Below are 16,871 nucleotides of genomic sequence, written 5' to 3' on the forward strand. Positions count from 1 at the left end.
CAGCCCAGGCTGCCGCTTTGGAAAATGAAAGCCCGTGGTGTTAAGGCTGCTGGTGCACAGAATGCCAGACTGAAGAACACTAGCTGGGTGCAGTGGCTCACACCTGTGATCCCAGCACCGGAGGCAGGTGGACCGCTTGAGGTCAAAAGTTCAAAAACAGCCTGGCCAATATGGTAAAACCCCATCTCTACTAAAAATACAAAAATTAGCTGGCCATGGTGGCGCACACCTGTAATCCCAGCTACTCAACAGGCTGAGGCAGGAGAATCGCTTGAACCTGGGAGGCAGAAGTTGCAGTGAGCCAAGATCACACGCCTGCACTCCAGTCTGGGTGACAGGATGCATAAGAAAGCCTAGGTGCCCAGGCAAAAGCCCACTGCAGGGGTGGAGCCCTCACAGAGAACCTCCATGAGGGCAGTGTCAAGGGGAAATGTGGGGCTGGAGCCCACAGATAGTCCCCAGTGGAGCACTGCACAGTGGAGCCGTGATAAGTGGGCCACCGTCCTCCAGATCCCAAAGTGGTGTATGACCGGCAGCCTGTACCCTGTGCCTGGAAAAGCCACAGGCATTCAACTCCAACCTACGACAGCAGTCCTGGGGGCTGAACCCTGCAAAGCCACAGGGGCAGAGCTGCCTTAGAAGCCCATCCCTTGAGCCTGTGTTCCGAGTGTGGGACACAGAATCAGGAGATTATTTCGGAGCTTTAAGATTTAATAACTGCCCTACTGGGTTTAAAACCTGCCTGGGCCCTGTAGCCATTTCTTTTGGCTCATTTCTCCCTTTTGAAACAGGAAGGTTTACCCAATACCTACATCCCCATTGCATCTTGGGATTAAATAACTTGTGTTTGATTTTTCAGGCTCATAGGTAGAAGGAACGTGCCTTGTCTCGGAGAAGTCGTCGGACCTTTCAGTTAACGCCGCTGGAACGAGTCAGCACTTTGTGGGAAGGACTACTGAGAAGGGATGATTGTAATTTTGAAATGTGAGAAGAAATGAGATCTGGGAGGGGCCAGGGCAGAATGATATAGTTTGTACATCTATCCCCAACCAGATCTCATGTTAAAATTAAGGCCCAACCATATAATAAAATATTCTGAAGCTACTAAGGTAGACAGCATATATTAATTCACAGAGAAAGGTTTCCCAGCTTACAAAAAAGGCAGAGAGAGTAAGCCGTAAACACACATATCCGTGACCCACTTGTGGACTGCACACCTGCCCACAGCCACGCAGGTAGACGCGTGTGATGGGGTGTACATCACGCTGCAGGTAAGCTGGGGAAGGAAAGAATGTTCATCCTTTTCTACTTTGATCAGTATCCTCAGACTGCTACGTGGCAAGCAGCTGCTCCACACACGCCGTGTGCCGGATGCAGTCACGTGCTTGGCACAGCCACGCGCAGACAGCCAGACGCTTCCCTCTGTGCACTGCCTTTCTCAACAGGAAGAAGGTCAGAATGGATGTCCTGGCTACATCACCTGCAGCCTGAGGTCTCAAGACTGGCACTGGGCAGAGCTACAGGAGAGCCAGCACCCACATCCCCACGCCACGTCCCTTGCCACCACATGACATGCCACTCCCATGTCACCACCATATCCCTGACACTGCATCATCCACTCCACATCCCCACACCCCCACACCACCTCCAGCACCACCACACCCAACCCCACGTCACCACATCCCATGTCACCACCCCATCTGCATCACCAACACATACTGTGTCACCACCACCCCATCCCCATCACCAACACATCCATGTCACCACTCTATCCCCGTCACCAACACATACTGTGTCACTACCACCCATCCCGATCACCAACACATCCCATGTCACCACCCCATCCCCATGTCACCACCCCATCCCCGTCACCAACACATCCCATGTCACCACCCCATCCCCGTCACCAACACATCCCATGTCACCACCCCATCCCCGTCACCAACACATCCCATGTCACCACCCCATCCCCGTCACCAACACATCCCATGTCACCACCCCATCCCCATCACCACCACATCCCATGTCACCACCCCATCCCCATCACTACCACATCCCATGTCACCACCACCCATCTCCGTCACCAACACATCCCATGTCACCACCACCCATCCCCGTCACCAACACATCCCATGTCACCACCACCCATCCCCGTCACCAACACATCCCATGTCACCACCACCCATCCCCGTCACCAACACATCCCATGTCACCACCCCATCCCCGTCACCAACACATCCCATGTCACCACCCCATCCCCGTCACCACCACATCCCATGTCACCACCCCATCCTCGTCACCAACACATCCCATGTCACCACCACCCATCTCCGTCACCAACACATCCCATGTCACCACCCCATCCCCATCACCACCACATCCCGTCACCAACACCCATCCCCGTCACCAACACATCCCATGTCACCACCCCATCCCCATCACCACCACATCCTGTCACCAACACCCATCCCCGTCACCAACACATCCCATGTCACCACCACCCATCCCCGTCACCAACACATCCCATGTCACCACCCCATCCCCATCACCAACACATCCCATGTCACCACCCCATCCCCATCACCACCACATCCCGTCACCACCCCATCCCCGTCACCACCACATCCCATGTCACCACCCATCCCCATCACCACCACATCCCATGTCACCACCACCCCATCACCACCACATCCCATGTCACCACCACCCATCCCCGTCACCAACACATCCCATGTCACCACCCCATCCCCATCACCACCACATCCCATGTCACCACCCATCCCCATCACCACCACATCCCATGTCACCACCACCCATCCCTGTCACCAACACATCCCATGTCACCACCCCATCCCCATCACCACCACATCCCATGTCACCACCACCCATCCCTGTCACCAACACATCCCATGTCACCACCCCATCCCCGTCACCAACACATCCCATGTCACCACCACTCCATCTCCATCACCACCACAACCCACACACCACCACATCCCATCACTATCACGTCCCATATCACCACCCCATCCCCTATCACCAACACATACTGTGTCACCACCACATCCCATCGGCACGCCCTGTGTCACCACCACATTCCCTCACCACGCCCCCCACTCCACCCCTGCGGTACCCTGCATGCCCCGCACCCCGCCCTGCATACCCACCACTCCCTCCCTTGATGCTGGGTCACAACCGACAAAGCACGGGCACCTCCCACCGCAGCCGCCCCCCACCGCAGCCGCCCCCCACCGCAGCCGCCCCCCACCGCAGCCGCCCCCCACCGCAGCCGCCCCCACCGCAGCCGCCCCCCACCGCAGCCGCCCCCACCGCAGCCGCCCCCACCGCAGCCGCCCCCACTGCAGCCGCCCACCAGCACAGCCGCCCCCACCGCAGCCGCCCCCCAGCACAGCCGCCCCCACCGCAGCCGCCCCCACCGCAGCCGCCCCCACCGCAGCCGCCCCCACCGCAGCCGCCCCCACTGCAGCCACCCCCCATGCCACGCTGTGTCTCTCTCACAGTCCGTCTGCCTCCTGGTCTGACGTAAGCAGTGTCCCCTCCAGTGACTGCAGGGACAGGAAGGAGGAAGCCACGTCCACCGGCCCTGGGCATCCCCACGCTCACACACACTCTCCTAAAAGGACATACACAACCCTCCCACACCGCTCTCCACAGGACCCGGAACCGGCAGCCACAGAGGTGCAGCCCATCACCAGAGGACGTGAGCCCCTGTTCCCCAGGGCAGGGCCTCAGGTGCCAGACCTGCCAGGCCACCTCCCCACAGCTGAGGCTGGGGCATGGCTCGAAGAGGCCTCCCAGCAGCTCAGAGTGGCAGACACCCCCCTTGCCCCAGCCCTGGGCCTCCCACCCCTCAGTCTCCAACCAGCTCCTCCACCGACCCAGTGCCCACTCTGTCCCTAACGCCCTCCCCTACTCCTCGGTCTTTTTGGCTTTGAGCAAGGACGCCCACCTCAGTCCCAACCGCCCACTGCCCAGCAGGGCCAGTTCCTGCCCCGAAGACGGGGCCCTGGAGTGAAGAAGCCTGCCCAGTTGCTTCGCTAGGAGCAGAAATGCGGCCACAAAGCTATGCATCGAATACAGGCTGGGTCCCATCCCTCCAGTCAAAATAGCACAGTGAGCTTCCTTCCAGGCTCAGGAGCCTCCCGCACCCAGCAGCCACTTCCTCCAACTCCACCGAGCAGCTGCCACGGGCTTTCCACCGGAGACACCTATGGGTTTGAAAGGAAACTCAGTGGCCAGAAAAGCCACGTGTGAAAGCCGCACCGAAGTCTTCCTCACACAGCATCCCGTCTGCCTCCAGGGTGCACATCCTGAAAAGGCTAAAACCAGCGGTCACAGCCTGAGCTGGTTCCAGACGCCTCGCTCAGAAGACAGGCAAGGAGGAGTACGGGGAGCTTCTGGGATGAAGACCTCAGCGTGGCCCAGGGGCCGAGGAGTGCTGGGAATTCAGAGCAACTCGGGAGACGCAATCCGGCCACAGTGGGGACAGAGGGCAGCACCTCCAGGTCCAGACCCGGGCTCCCTCTTCCCCCATGCACCGTCCCTCCATCTGAGTACAGCCTGGCGCCCCCCAGCAAGCATTCTTCTCGGACCCTCCAGGCCGACCCAGTGCTGGATGAGCCAAAGCCTGCGGGGCCTAAGCCACATATGTTTACTCTACACGGCACCTGAAGTCGGGAGGATGAGAGCGAGGCCGGCCGATTCTACGTGGAGGGCCCATTCCTCCCAGACAGCGCCTTCTCGCTAAGTCCCCGCAGGACAGAAGGGGCGAGGCAGCTCTCGGCCTCTTCCATAAAGGCGCTGACCCCACTCACTCACGGGGATAGAGTCCTTGTGACCTAATGGGCCTCCTGCGGCCACACCTTGGAGCAGGATGTTAGCACAGGACTGGGAGGGGCTGCAGCATTCTGAAGACAGCAGGTGGGCTGGCTCTGGCGTTTGGGGCCTGAGCCGCTCCTGACATGGAGAAGATGCTGGAACCCCTGGTGATGAGTCTGCGAGTCTGATTCTCAGGAAAGAAGATGGAGCCCGGATGGGTGGACAGGACGGGGAGAGGAGGCCAGCACAGGGTGGCGCAAGGCTCTGCAGCTTCGTTTATTTATTTATTTATTTGAGACAGGGTCTTACTCCATCGCCCAGGCTGGAGTGCAATGGCGCGATCTCGGCTCACAGCAACCTCTGCCTCCTGGGTTCAGGCGATTCTCCTGTCTCAGCCTCCCGAGTAGCTGGGACTACAGGCACACACCACCGCACCTGGCTAATTTTTTGTATTTTTAGTAGAGACGGGGTTTCATCATGTTGGCCAGGCTGGTCTCAAACTCCTGACCTCAAGTGATCCGCGCGCCTTGGCCTCCCAAAGTGCTGGGATTGCAGGCGTGAGCCACCACACCTGGCCAGGCTCTGCATCTTTGAGAAGGTGTGCCAAGCTCTGCAGTGCCAGGCTGAGTTGAGGACCTAACCCTCGAGAGCCGTGGATCCGCAAGGCCCGGAGGGGCGAAGGAGGCACACAGTCTGCTCTCCTCTGTCTCCTGCACTCTCTACAGGGATTGAGTTTTACAGAAATGGTTTCTAAAAAACCATGAAGGTCATATTTAGTTCTTCCACATATAAAAGCTACTTGTTCAAAGCTATTTTGAAAAATAAAATAATTGTATAATAGAAACTCTAGGATTAAAAAAAAAAAAACGGCCCGAGGACCGGTGTCGAGATGTGTTCTCCACCTCTGGCCCTTGACTGCTGGCACGATGGGCTCTGGCCACGGACACCCCCAGGTATCTGACCCTGCCCTGGGCAAGGCCCACTCACTGCCAGAAACCCACCAGCCCGTCCCCTCAGCACAGCGGCTGAACTGGCTGACCGCCTAAGAAACCAAGCCGGGCTAACAAAGCCTGAGAGTGGGGACTGGGGTTGAAATCCTACTTTTGAGAACTGTGTTTTCTAAGTGTCACTGAAATTTCTTCCTTCTGAAGAGGCTTCTTCCAAGAAAACCAAGAAAGTTTGGTTTTGCAACCAGGAAAAATCAGACACTGCACAGACCAAACCATCATTCACGATTTTTCATCACTAATGACGCTACCGTCTTTCATAAAGGTTCAGTATCCAGAAAGGACACCAGGTACTGCTGGCCACCTCCAGGAGCCCTGCCCGCCCTTCTGTCAGCTCCCACAAACCACCCGGCAGGCCTCTGTGCAGAGGGGGATCGGAAAGAGGGGGCCCCTGTGGGCCGTGGCGTTCCTGGGGCTGCAGTTCACAGGAGGAGAATCACCTCGCTCAGAACGCACTTTCAGGACCACTGGCGGACTCTACTATCAATGTTCACAGAAACTGTAAGTCATGAGTAAAAGTTTAAAGGTGGCCAGGCACGGTGGCTCACGCCTGTAATCCCAGCACTTTGGGAGGCCGAGGAGGGCGAATCACGAGGTCAAGAGATCTAGACCATCCTGGCCAACACGGTGAAACCCCATCTCTACTAAAAATACAAAACATTTAGCCAGGCGTGATGGCACATGCCTGTGGTCCCAGCTACTCGGGAGGCTGAGGCGAAAGAATCGCTTGAACCCAGGAGGCTGAGGTTGCAGTGAGCCAAGATTGCGCCATTGCACTCCAGCCTCACAGAGCAAGACTCGGTCTCGAAAAAAAGAAAAAAGGGAAAATGGAGAAAAATGGAAGAAAATTAGGCCGGGTGTGGGGGATTCTGGGTGGCCTAAGCCTTGGGTCTGAGGCCCATCAAGTTGGGGTCTCACTGACCGCTTCCCAAGACTGCCCTTCCCCATGGCCTCCGGTGCAGACGCAGACGGCCCCTCGCTGAGCAGGCTGCAGACCCGAATCCTCAGGAGCCGTCCCTGCTCCATAGAACAGAGCAACCCATCCCCACTGTGACCCCTCCTGGATGCACCCAAAACCCATAAAGAATTCCCAATTCCCCTACTGCCCCAAGGCCTCCGTTTTCAAAACAAACAAAAGCCTTAGCTTAGCCTGGCAGCTGTTCTTGCCAAAAATAGCACAAACCCAGGAAGCCCAGAGAGCTAGACCCGGGCTCCGGCCACAGCCCAGCCCCTCACAGCCAAGGGCCACACACACTGCCAGGCAAGGGACAAGGTCCCCTGCAGCCAGCCCCACTGTCCCATGACGGGCGAAACCAGGAGGGGGACCAGGCCCTGACCCAGACCACCAGCAGCCAGCTGGGAATGGGCCTCGGAGTGCCAGGGCACCTGGACATCCTCCCCGAACCCCAGAAAAACACAACTTCACAACTAACTCAACAGGACAGAAAACGGGGAGGAACGGTTCACCATGTGATGAGACACCATTTCTCTATCCCAGACCTCTCCTGACAGGGCCTCTCCCCTGCGCTCCTCACCTCCCCCCCTCCCCTGACAGGGCCTCTCCCCTGTACTCCTCACTTCCCTCACCCTCCCCTGACAGGGCCTCTCCCCTAGGCTCCCCACCTCCCCCCCTCCCCTGACAGGGCCTCTCCCCTGCGCTCCTCACCTCCCCCCCTCCCCTGACAGGGCTTCTCCCCTGCACTCCTCACCTCCCTCACCCTCCCCTGACAGGGCCTCTCCCCTGCACCCCTCACCTCCCTCACCCTCCCCTGACAGGGCCTCTCCAATGCACTCCTCACCTCCCCCCTCTCCCCTGACAGGGCCTCTCCCCTGCACCCCTCACCTCCCTCACCCTCCCCTGACAGGGCCTCTCCCCTGCACTCCTCACCTCCCTCACCCTCCCCTGACAGGGCCTCTCCCCTGCACTCCTCACCTCCCCCCTCCCCTGACAGGGCCTCTCCAATGCACTCCTCACCTCCCCCCTCTCCCCTGACAGGGCCTCTCCCCTGCACTCCTCACCTCCCCCCCTCCCCTGACAGGGCCTCTCCCCTGCGCTCCTCACCTCCCCCCCTCCCCTGACAGGGCCTCTCCCCTGCATCCCTCACCTCCCCCCCTCCCCTGACAGGGCCTCTCCCCTGCGCTCCTCACCTCCCTCACCCTCCCCTGACAGGGCCTCTCCCCTGCACTCCTCACCTCCCTCACCCTCCCCTGACAGGGCCTCTCCCCTGCACTCCTCACCTCCCCCCCTCCCCTGACAGGGCCTCTCCCCTGCACTCCTCACCTCCCCCCCTCCCCTGACAGGGCCTCTCCCCTTAGCTCCTCACCGCCCCCCCTCCCCTGACAGGGCCTCTCCCCTGCGCTCCTCACCTCCCCCCCTCCCCTGACAGGGCCTCTCCCCTGCGCTCCTCACCTCCCCCCCTCCCCTGACAGGGCCTCTCCCCTGCACCCCTCACCTCCCCCCTCCCCTGACAGGGCCTCTCCAATGCACTCCTCACCTCCCCCCTCTCCCCTGACAGGGCCTCTCCCCTGCACTCCTCACCTCCCCCCCTCCCCTGACAGGGCCTCTCCCCTGCGCTCCTCACCTCCCCCCCTCCCCTGACAGGGCCTCTCCCCTGCACCCCTCACCTCCCCCCCTCCCCTGACAGGGCCTCTCCCCTGCGCTCCTCACCTCCCTCACCCTCCCCTGACAGGGCCTCTCCCCTGCACTCCTCACCTCCCTCACCCTCCCCTGACAGGGCCTCTCCCCTGCACTCCTCACCTCCCCCCCTCCCCTGACAGGGCCTCTCCCCTGCACTCCTCACCTCCCCCCCTCCCCTGACAGGGCCTCTCCCCTTAGCTCCTCACCGCCCCCCCTCCCCTGACAGGGCCTCTCCCCTGCGCTCCTCACCTCCCCCCATCCCCTGACAGGGCCTCTCCCCTGCACCCCTCACCTCCCCCCCTCCCCTGACAGGGCCTCTCCCCTGCGCTCCTCACCTCCCTCACCCTCCTCTGACAGGGCCTCTCCCCTGCACTCCTCACCTCCCTCACCCTCCCCTGACAGAGCCTCTTCCCTGCACTCCTCACCTCCCCCCTCCCCTGACAGGGCCTCTCCAATGCACTCCTCACCTCCCCCCCTCCCCTGACAGGGCCTCTCCCCTGCACCCCTCACCTCCCCCCCTCCCCTGACAGGGCCTCTCCCCTGCGCTCCTCACCTCCCTCACCCTCTCCTGACAGGGCCTCTCCCCTGCGTTCCTCACCTCCTGAGATCCTCCTAACTGCTGACCTCCCCCTGTCTCAATCTCGAAGGACCTCTTTCCAGATGTTGTTCCTGTTCGGGTGTCAGCTGCTCTCCCAGGGATCTGCCTTCATCCCATGCCAAACCCAACCGTAAACCCTGGGGAACAAGAGCTTCTTCGGTGTCAGTTAGTGAACAATGGACACCAGCTTCCACATCCCCAAGCAGACACAGCTGTCTGGATGGTGGGGAGCGGAGCAGAGGGGCTGCCACGGCCCAGCCCACGGGGCCTGAGCATCAGTGGGATGTGTGGATGGCTCAGCCCCAGTCGACCCAACACTGGGTGGTCCCCACAGTCCCCACGCTGCCCGGCATCGGCTGCAGCCCTGGGTCTCCCACCGCACCTGCCCCGAGTGAGCTGGACGGGACCACAGGCCAGCGTCCACTGGCAGGTCCTCTGGGTCACTTGCAGCTCTCTGCAAGGCCCCATGACCCAGGGCCAGCACCTCGCTGGGAAAGTCCAGCACGTGGCCCACCCTGAAGGGAATCTACCAGGCCTGCAGGCCCCGAGCTGGCCTGGGGCAACCTCTACTTCCTGTTCATGAAACGCCCCCCTCCCCTGCCTACTGGGCTCTGCAGAGCTGCAGGAACAGAGGGGACCCAGAACTTGGGGCACTGAGGGCACAGGGAAACAGCTGCCGGGGGCAAGAGAGTGGGGACAGGGGCTTCCCCACATGGACCTTTCCGGTCCTCACAGGTGGGGCTCGCCTGCCCCTCCATGAGGCAGAAGAGGCCTTTGGAGCTCCAGGTAGAGCCCGGGCACCGCCCGGTGTGAGGAAGCCCAGGGTTGTGGGGAGCTGTGGCCAGGACCTCGGGCCCGCCATGACTGTATCGCACCATCAGGAACTGGGGGTCAGGCCCGGGCACTGCAAATGTCTCCTAAAACCCCAGTCCTGTGGGCCAGCAGCTGGCTTGATTGCGACAAAATTAAAATATGACAAAAATAAAATAAAGCAAGAAAAAAGCAGCAGACAGTTTTCAAAAGGACCAAAGAGAAAACACCAGAACACAAGGGCAGATTCTGATGTCAGCCGTGGACATGGCAGGGTCTGCTCCCGGCCGGTCACACACACCCAAACACTCACTGGAAACCTGTGGGTCCTGGAGGGGAGAGACGCCGTCAAAGAACGGAGGCTCTGCAGGGACGTGTGTCTCCCCGACAGGCACAGGCAGCAAGACCCACTCTCGAGGCAAGCCCGCCCCCGCCACTAGCCCCACGTGAGTTGGCATGCAGGACGGGGATGACAAGAGCCCCCACAGGGGTGGTGTGGCAGCTTCCATTCCTGGAATGTCCTCTTTCTCCAAGTGAGCACTGAGCAGACGATGTCAGCAATTACAGCTAAGTTCATCATAGCTATTATTTCCATTTGCAAATATACCACGTTTTCAAAGGGGAGAAAATGTCTCTCATCTGCACATCCGACCGCAGACTCTACAGAGATGTCAGGCCCCTGTGGGACAACGGCTTCCTCATCACATGGGTGCTAAGCACACACACACACAGGCACAAAACACACGCACATGCACACGTGCACACACATGCTCACACAAACACACACAAGCCACACGTACATGTGCACAGACACACAGATACACATGCACACTCACGCACACACACACTGCTCTCCCTGTGGAGGGACTTGGATGCCAGCTACAGAAACACCCATTCCATGCCGGGGCCTCACCACGAGGCGGGCAGGGCACAGGCCCTAGGACACAGGTCCCCAGCTCTCCCAGCTGCCCCAGGTCCACCCCTGGCCCAGCACCTCCGCCCCAGGTCGGACCACCCACAGGTCCCACACCCTCATCCCCACCACCCGGGCCTCCAGCCTGGCTTCCTGAACCCCCTTCCAACCGACAGCCAAACACACCTGGGAACCGGAATTTCAGTCCTCGGCTCAGCCCTTGTCGTGGGTTCACGCACATGAGCAGCTCCGCCATTCAGGCTGGCCACCCACCCAACGCTGACCTCCCCGCCAGCCCCCGAAGCCAAGCCCGGCCACCGTCATGCCCATGGCCACATCGCCCTCCTCACCAAGAGCCCAGAGGGCCTCCCCCCATGCACCCAGTCCTCAGAGAGGCCTCTGATGCCACCCTACAGGCATGCATGCTCGGCCACAGGCCCCAGGCAGTCCTGCCAGGAAGACCTGCAAGGGCAGCGTCCCTGTCTCTTCACAGTGACATCTGCAGCGTCCGAGCCAGAGCACAGCATAGCGCCGAGCTCCATAAATACCTGCCCCATATTAGACAGGGGGTGGGGGAGAGGGTCTGTGCCTCAACCTGGCAGTGCCAGCCCGAAACCCTCTGACTGGTCACCTCCCCCAGCCCAGAGCCCACTCTCTGCACAGAGTCACCCCGCACCCCCACAAAACCCTCCGGACCAGTCACCTTCCCTGGCCCACTGTCCACTCTCTGCACAGAGTCACCCCAGCCCCTCAAGCAGCCTTGCCACCTGTCTGGCCCCCACGCAGGCTTGTACTTCACAGACTGGACCTGCTGAAAAGTGCACCCGGCATCATTGCCAGCTCTCCATGGCCCCACCAGGAATGCTGACCCAGCCCCAGAGGGAGTCCCCAGGTTCTCTGAACCCCACAGGGAGTGGGCAGGGAGCCGGAATGTGAACAGTGAGCCCAAGGAGGATCTGGTTAGGTTCACCGGGAGGCAGGCAGTGGACTGACTGTAACACAGAAGCGTGGAGCCTGGCACAGGCGGCAGAGCCCAGACACCCAGCGACAGCCCAGGTCTGAGCTCCCCACGGACAAACCAGACTCCACATGGGAACGCCAAAGCAAAAAGGCACCTTACTGCTAAGTCATGAACGCGAAAGAACACGCCTCAGTGGGTCTTACCTGGTAAAATTCCCGAAGCCAGTTCTTCTGCAGGTTTTCTGGCTGTAAATTAAGAAGAAAAAGAAAAGTCAGTCAGACCCATGGCACAGCGCAGAGCCAGGAGAAGCTCCTATGAAGACGACGTGGGGCGGCCTCCTAGCAGAAGCCAGGGAGCCCAATCCGCACGGGAAACCCAGTCCCACGGGGGACCCAGCTCCATCCGCACGGGAAACCCAATCCCACGGGAAACCCAGTCCCACGGGGGACCTAGCTCCACATAGCAGACTCCGCTCTGAAGGCTGTCGCAGGGACGCGGCGCACAACGTGGTCTGTCCTAGTAAACCCATGGCAGAGTCCCGGGGCCCCCAGGCGAGTAGCGAGGAGGGGAAGGCCCTGTGTTGCTCCAGCCTCCACGCCTCCCAGGGAAGAGATGGCTCAGCCAGTAACCGGCTCCAACAAGCAAGACGGTGGCACCTTTTCACACCTGCCCCCGCCTGGGCCAAAGCCCCTCACGGGGAACTAGACGAAGCCATGCTTTGTGGAGCATGAAACGTCACGGTCACACATGGGCATTTCTGTGTCTGGGGTGGAGGGGAGAGTGGCAGGAAGGGGTTTTTACAGGGTCAGTCACAATTGTCAGGACCTTCAAGAAGCATTTGCTACAGCTGTCAACAGAAACCCTACCCCACGCCACATGCACACGCGCACACACACACACACACATGCACACACGCCAGGAAACTCCAGCCCCGCCACAGAGACCCAGGCCCCAGGAAGCTCCTGGACAGACATGGAGGAGGCAGGTGCAGGCCTGAAAATGCTGCTGCTTGAGGAGAAGGGACAGCCCAGCCGCTCTCCCGCCCTGATGGCTGTGCTGAGCCCCAGGCCACCTGCTGCTCCACGCCGGCAAGGGCAGCACAGCCCTTCAAACACTAGAGTGGGGAGGCCCGCAGCCGAGGCACCAGGCCAAACACTCGCCTGTGTGGCTCAAGCCACCCATGCTCAGGAACCACCCCAGCTCCAACAACGCCCCCCGTGGGGGCAGAGTCAGCGCCTAACAGGGTCCCGTTTCCATTTCTCCAGGAAACTGAGATCTAGAGATGCGTTACACCACAATGTGAGTGTCCTCAGCACACTGCACACCCCGAAGCGGTGAAACTAGTAAACGTAACGTTGTGGGTTTCTGCCACAGTGAAAAGCGATGAACAAGGCCCTGCCCCCGCTCCCCTTGGGACTAAAGCCCCTGCCCTGGTCTCAGCCTCCGTGGCTGTGGGCACGGCACCAAGGCATGCAGGCCGCCCGTGCAGCTGGGCCCAGACTCCACACCCACGCAAACACAACAGCATCACAAGGCTGGCCACACGCCAGGCACGCTCCTCCCTTCACTGGCTGACAGGTCTAAGAACCCTAAAAAGCAGGAAGACTGAATTTTAGATAAAAGAAAGAAAAAAAAACATGACAAAGAAACAAGGACCACAGACCACAGGACAGAGCTGAGAACACCTGGCTTGTCTTCAAGGACACACAACCCCGGCACACACACACACACACACACACAGGGACAGAAGTGCACACTGCGGCGCCGAGGTCTCCCATGCCCTCCATGTCCAGGGACCTCCTCATGGGACCCACGTAACCACCCCAGCAGAAGGGAAAGCCATCAGCCCATGCCGCCCAGCAGGAGGGGAGGCCATCAGCCCACGCCGCTGTCCCACCACTGAGGACCCTCAGCCCACACGGACAGCCTCCCTCGGCCCCAGCTCCTACCGGCAAGTCCCCGTCGAGGGTCCCAGCCCCACATCCAGCTGCAGCTGCATGCCTGACAGCCCTGCCCAGGAGCCGCCCTAAACACCAAAGGCACAAATGCAACAGCGGACACCCGGACACACTGTTCACGTGAGCACCCTGCCCAGCACCACACGCTCTGGCCCAGTTCGCGGGTCACAACCTCATTTAAATTGTGGACATGGCTTCCCCCAACTTTGACTGCAGATCCACTGAGGTTCATAAGCCCAGACGGTCCTAGAACAGTGCTCGAAACACGGATATCCGTGTTTGTTGACTGCGTATGAGGAGGCGCTCAGAGGCTGTGAAATAATGAGACCGAAAGTCCAAATACACTCCACAGAAGGAAGAGAAGAAACATGCTGAAAAAAGACAGAGCCCTCAAGGCCTTCAGCTCTTCTCCTTGGCACACACCCCGCCACTAGTCTGGGTCACTGTGATGGCCGCTGTGCCCACGAGGCCCTGCCCCGAGGCCATTTTCTGGCCCGCATGGCACTGCTGCATCTGCCTGGCTGACCCTGGCTTGGAAGCTCCCAGGGCCTCCTGGGCCCCATCCCACCACCACACCGGGCTCCCTTGGCCTCAGTGACACTGTGTCACTGCCCTGACCTCCCCTAGGGGATCTGCACCCTCCCCAGCCCCAGCCCTTCCCCACTCCCTCCTGGGGACCCATAGCCTCCCCATCCCCTTCCCAGCTCCCTCCTGGGGACCCACACCCTCCCCCCTCCCCCTCAGTCCCTTCCTCCCTCCCTCCTAGGGGACCCACACCCTCCCCATCCCCAGCCCCTTCCTGGCTCCCTCCTCAGGGATCTCCCTGCTCTGTCCTCTCGTCTTTCCAGTCTACACTCCAAAGGCAGCCAGGGTGATGCTCAGAAAACACAAGCGGATCCGCCTCCAGGGCCCTCCTGCTCTCTCACGGTAAAGGGCAAAGGCCTTCCAGGTCTTCGCAGCCAGCAGGCCCTGAGCCCTGCCCTCCCCTCCACCTGCTTTGCTCTGAGTCTCAGATATGTGGTCCTCTGCCTCTCTCTGCAGACTCGCAGTGGCCCCCACGCCTTCCCTGCTCGCAGGTCTGGTCAATTACCATTGTCTCCAATTTTCTCTGGGTGACTGAGCCTCCCAGCCCAACAGGTGACCCTAACCCCAGCGTTTCTCCATTTTGAGCAGTTAGGCTGCATCACGCTCCTTCCCGGTCTTCCTTCCATCCGGGACTATCTCCAGGAAAAGGACATTTCCCTCTGCAGCCCCAGAGCCCACAGTGTGCACCAGGATAGCTCCAGGAGCTGCTATGACAAGAAAACCTTTTCAAGCACTGCCGCGTTCTGGGCAACGATGCACAAGAAAGATTAAGACGCCCTTTTCCCCCCAAACCTCACTGAGTAACAAAAGGGGGGAAGAGGAAGAGAAGGATGCTCCTCCAGGGCAACACGACAGGGTCCGACTCCACCCCTGCTCCTGGGGACGCCGCGGTCACGGTAAGGCCATGGTCACGGGAAGGGAGGATGTTTCCAGGACAAGCGTCGGAGAGGGGATCCTGCCATGCAGGATGGGGCGGAGAACCAGCGGGAACAAAGGGACTCGGAGAACAAGACTGAAAACGTACCCAGAAACAAATGCCAAAATAAAAGAATCCCTGAAAACAAGAGAAAACAGACCAAGCCTGGAAAGAGAATGGGAATCCTTGCTTAAAAACAGGCGAAAAAGATCAGCAGCAAAACTGGAGCACTGAAAAGCAGAATCCCCAGCGAGCCGGGCAGAACTCAGGTGACACAACAGAGCCCAGAATTCCGAAGGGAAAGACCACAGTGACCCACACTGTGTCCACGCAGCACAGAACCAAGGGCGGAACGGGGAGGCGGGAAAGGCGGAGCAGAGTGTGTCTGTTACAAACTAACAAAAAACGAAGTATCAGAAGCGACGAAACCAGCAGCTGAGCGAGAACAGCGACACCTTCCACGGCAGAGCATGCACAAACCTGCTCTAAAATTAAAATGCATTCTGAAACTCTACATTCTTAAAGTTTAAAAAAGTTTTCTTATCCTTAGAAGAATTTTAGAGATGTATCTCTTGCACCCAGAAGTATTTCTCTCAGGTTTAGAAGTCCCTTGTTTCCGTCAGCGTCTGTCTCTCCTCACAGTTTGAGCAGGATTGAATGTAACTGGTGGGGATTAACACGGCAGCTGCTGCCAGTGCGACCCGCCCTCCTCGCGGGAGCTCTGCACACTGGGGTGGCATGTATCCCACGTGGACAAGGCTTCTTCCTGGGCAGTGGAGTTGGAGTGATCTGTATTTTTTGATAATGCATATTCTTAAGGGAAGGGAGAAACAGATCTTGTGAAATAACTCCATTTTAGTGGGCAGCACTAAAAGAAACTGAGATTGATCTTTAACGTGTTCAGTATACAGCCCCTAACACAGAACACCCACAGGAGAGACCAGGACGCCAGACGCAGCCAGGCCCACAGCTGTCCCAAGGCCCAACTCTTCCCATGTGCACCATTTGCAGCTTCGGAAGGCTGAGACGGCTGGCGGGAGAGAAATCCCCCAGGCATTTCACACTGCTGGGGGAAGAGGTATTAATTGACAAGGAATACTAGCACTAGTTAAATATTTACTTTTAAAAAGCTATATTAGATCCTTTCTTTATTCCACAAAGAAATTAAACTCCAGATGGATTCAGGAGATAAACATAAGACTTGAAACCTCAAAGGAATCGGGAGAGAAAAGAAGCAAACAGCTGCCCTCCTGGTAGGAACAGAGCCTTTCCAGACCCAAAAGGAAAGAAGGGGCCTCTGTGAGGGCGCCGCCCACAGACAGTAACACTCGAATCTGAGCCGCCCCAGCAAGCTCGCTCGGCACATCTGTGGATGACGGAAAGCGTTCCCTCTACGATCAGGAACGAGACGGGACACCCGCGCCCCTCAGTGCCATGAAACACTGCACGGGGAGACCCAGCCAGGGCGAGGAGGCACGAAAAAGAGAGAAAAGGCGCCGAATGGGAAAGGAAGAAGTAAAATTATCCCAGTTCACAGACTACGCGCTCTCATGTGTCCAAAACCCTAGACGTTCCACCAAAAAACTGTCAGAAATAAGGCAGGCACAGTGGCTCATGGCTGTAATCCCAGCACTCTGGGGGGCCGA

At 59.2% G+C, this 16,871-nt stretch overlaps 1 protein-coding gene across 4 annotated transcripts in view; it reads right to left on the reverse strand.

The window, feature by feature from the left end:
- INPP5A (inositol polyphosphate-5-phosphatase A) overlaps window positions 1-16,871 on the reverse strand; it is a 252,619-nt gene that overhangs the window by 157,237 nt on the left and 78,511 nt on the right. For all 4 annotated transcript variants that reach the window (XM_012477499.2, XM_012477497.3, XM_012477498.1 and 1 more), the window contains exon 2: window positions 11,970-12,011. In XM_012477499.2, the coding sequence (XP_012332922.2) occupies window positions 11,970-12,011 (42 nt within the window). The remainder of the gene's footprint in view (window positions 1-11,969; window positions 12,012-16,871) is intronic.

Source organism: Aotus nancymaae, unplaced genomic scaffold (genome assembly GCF_030222135.1).
Source record: "Aotus nancymaae isolate 86718 unplaced genomic scaffold, 86718_ANA_hifiasm-v0.15.2.pri h1tg000193l, whole genome shotgun sequence".
Lineage (NCBI taxonomy): Eukaryota > Metazoa > Chordata > Mammalia > Primates > Aotidae > Aotus > Aotus nancymaae.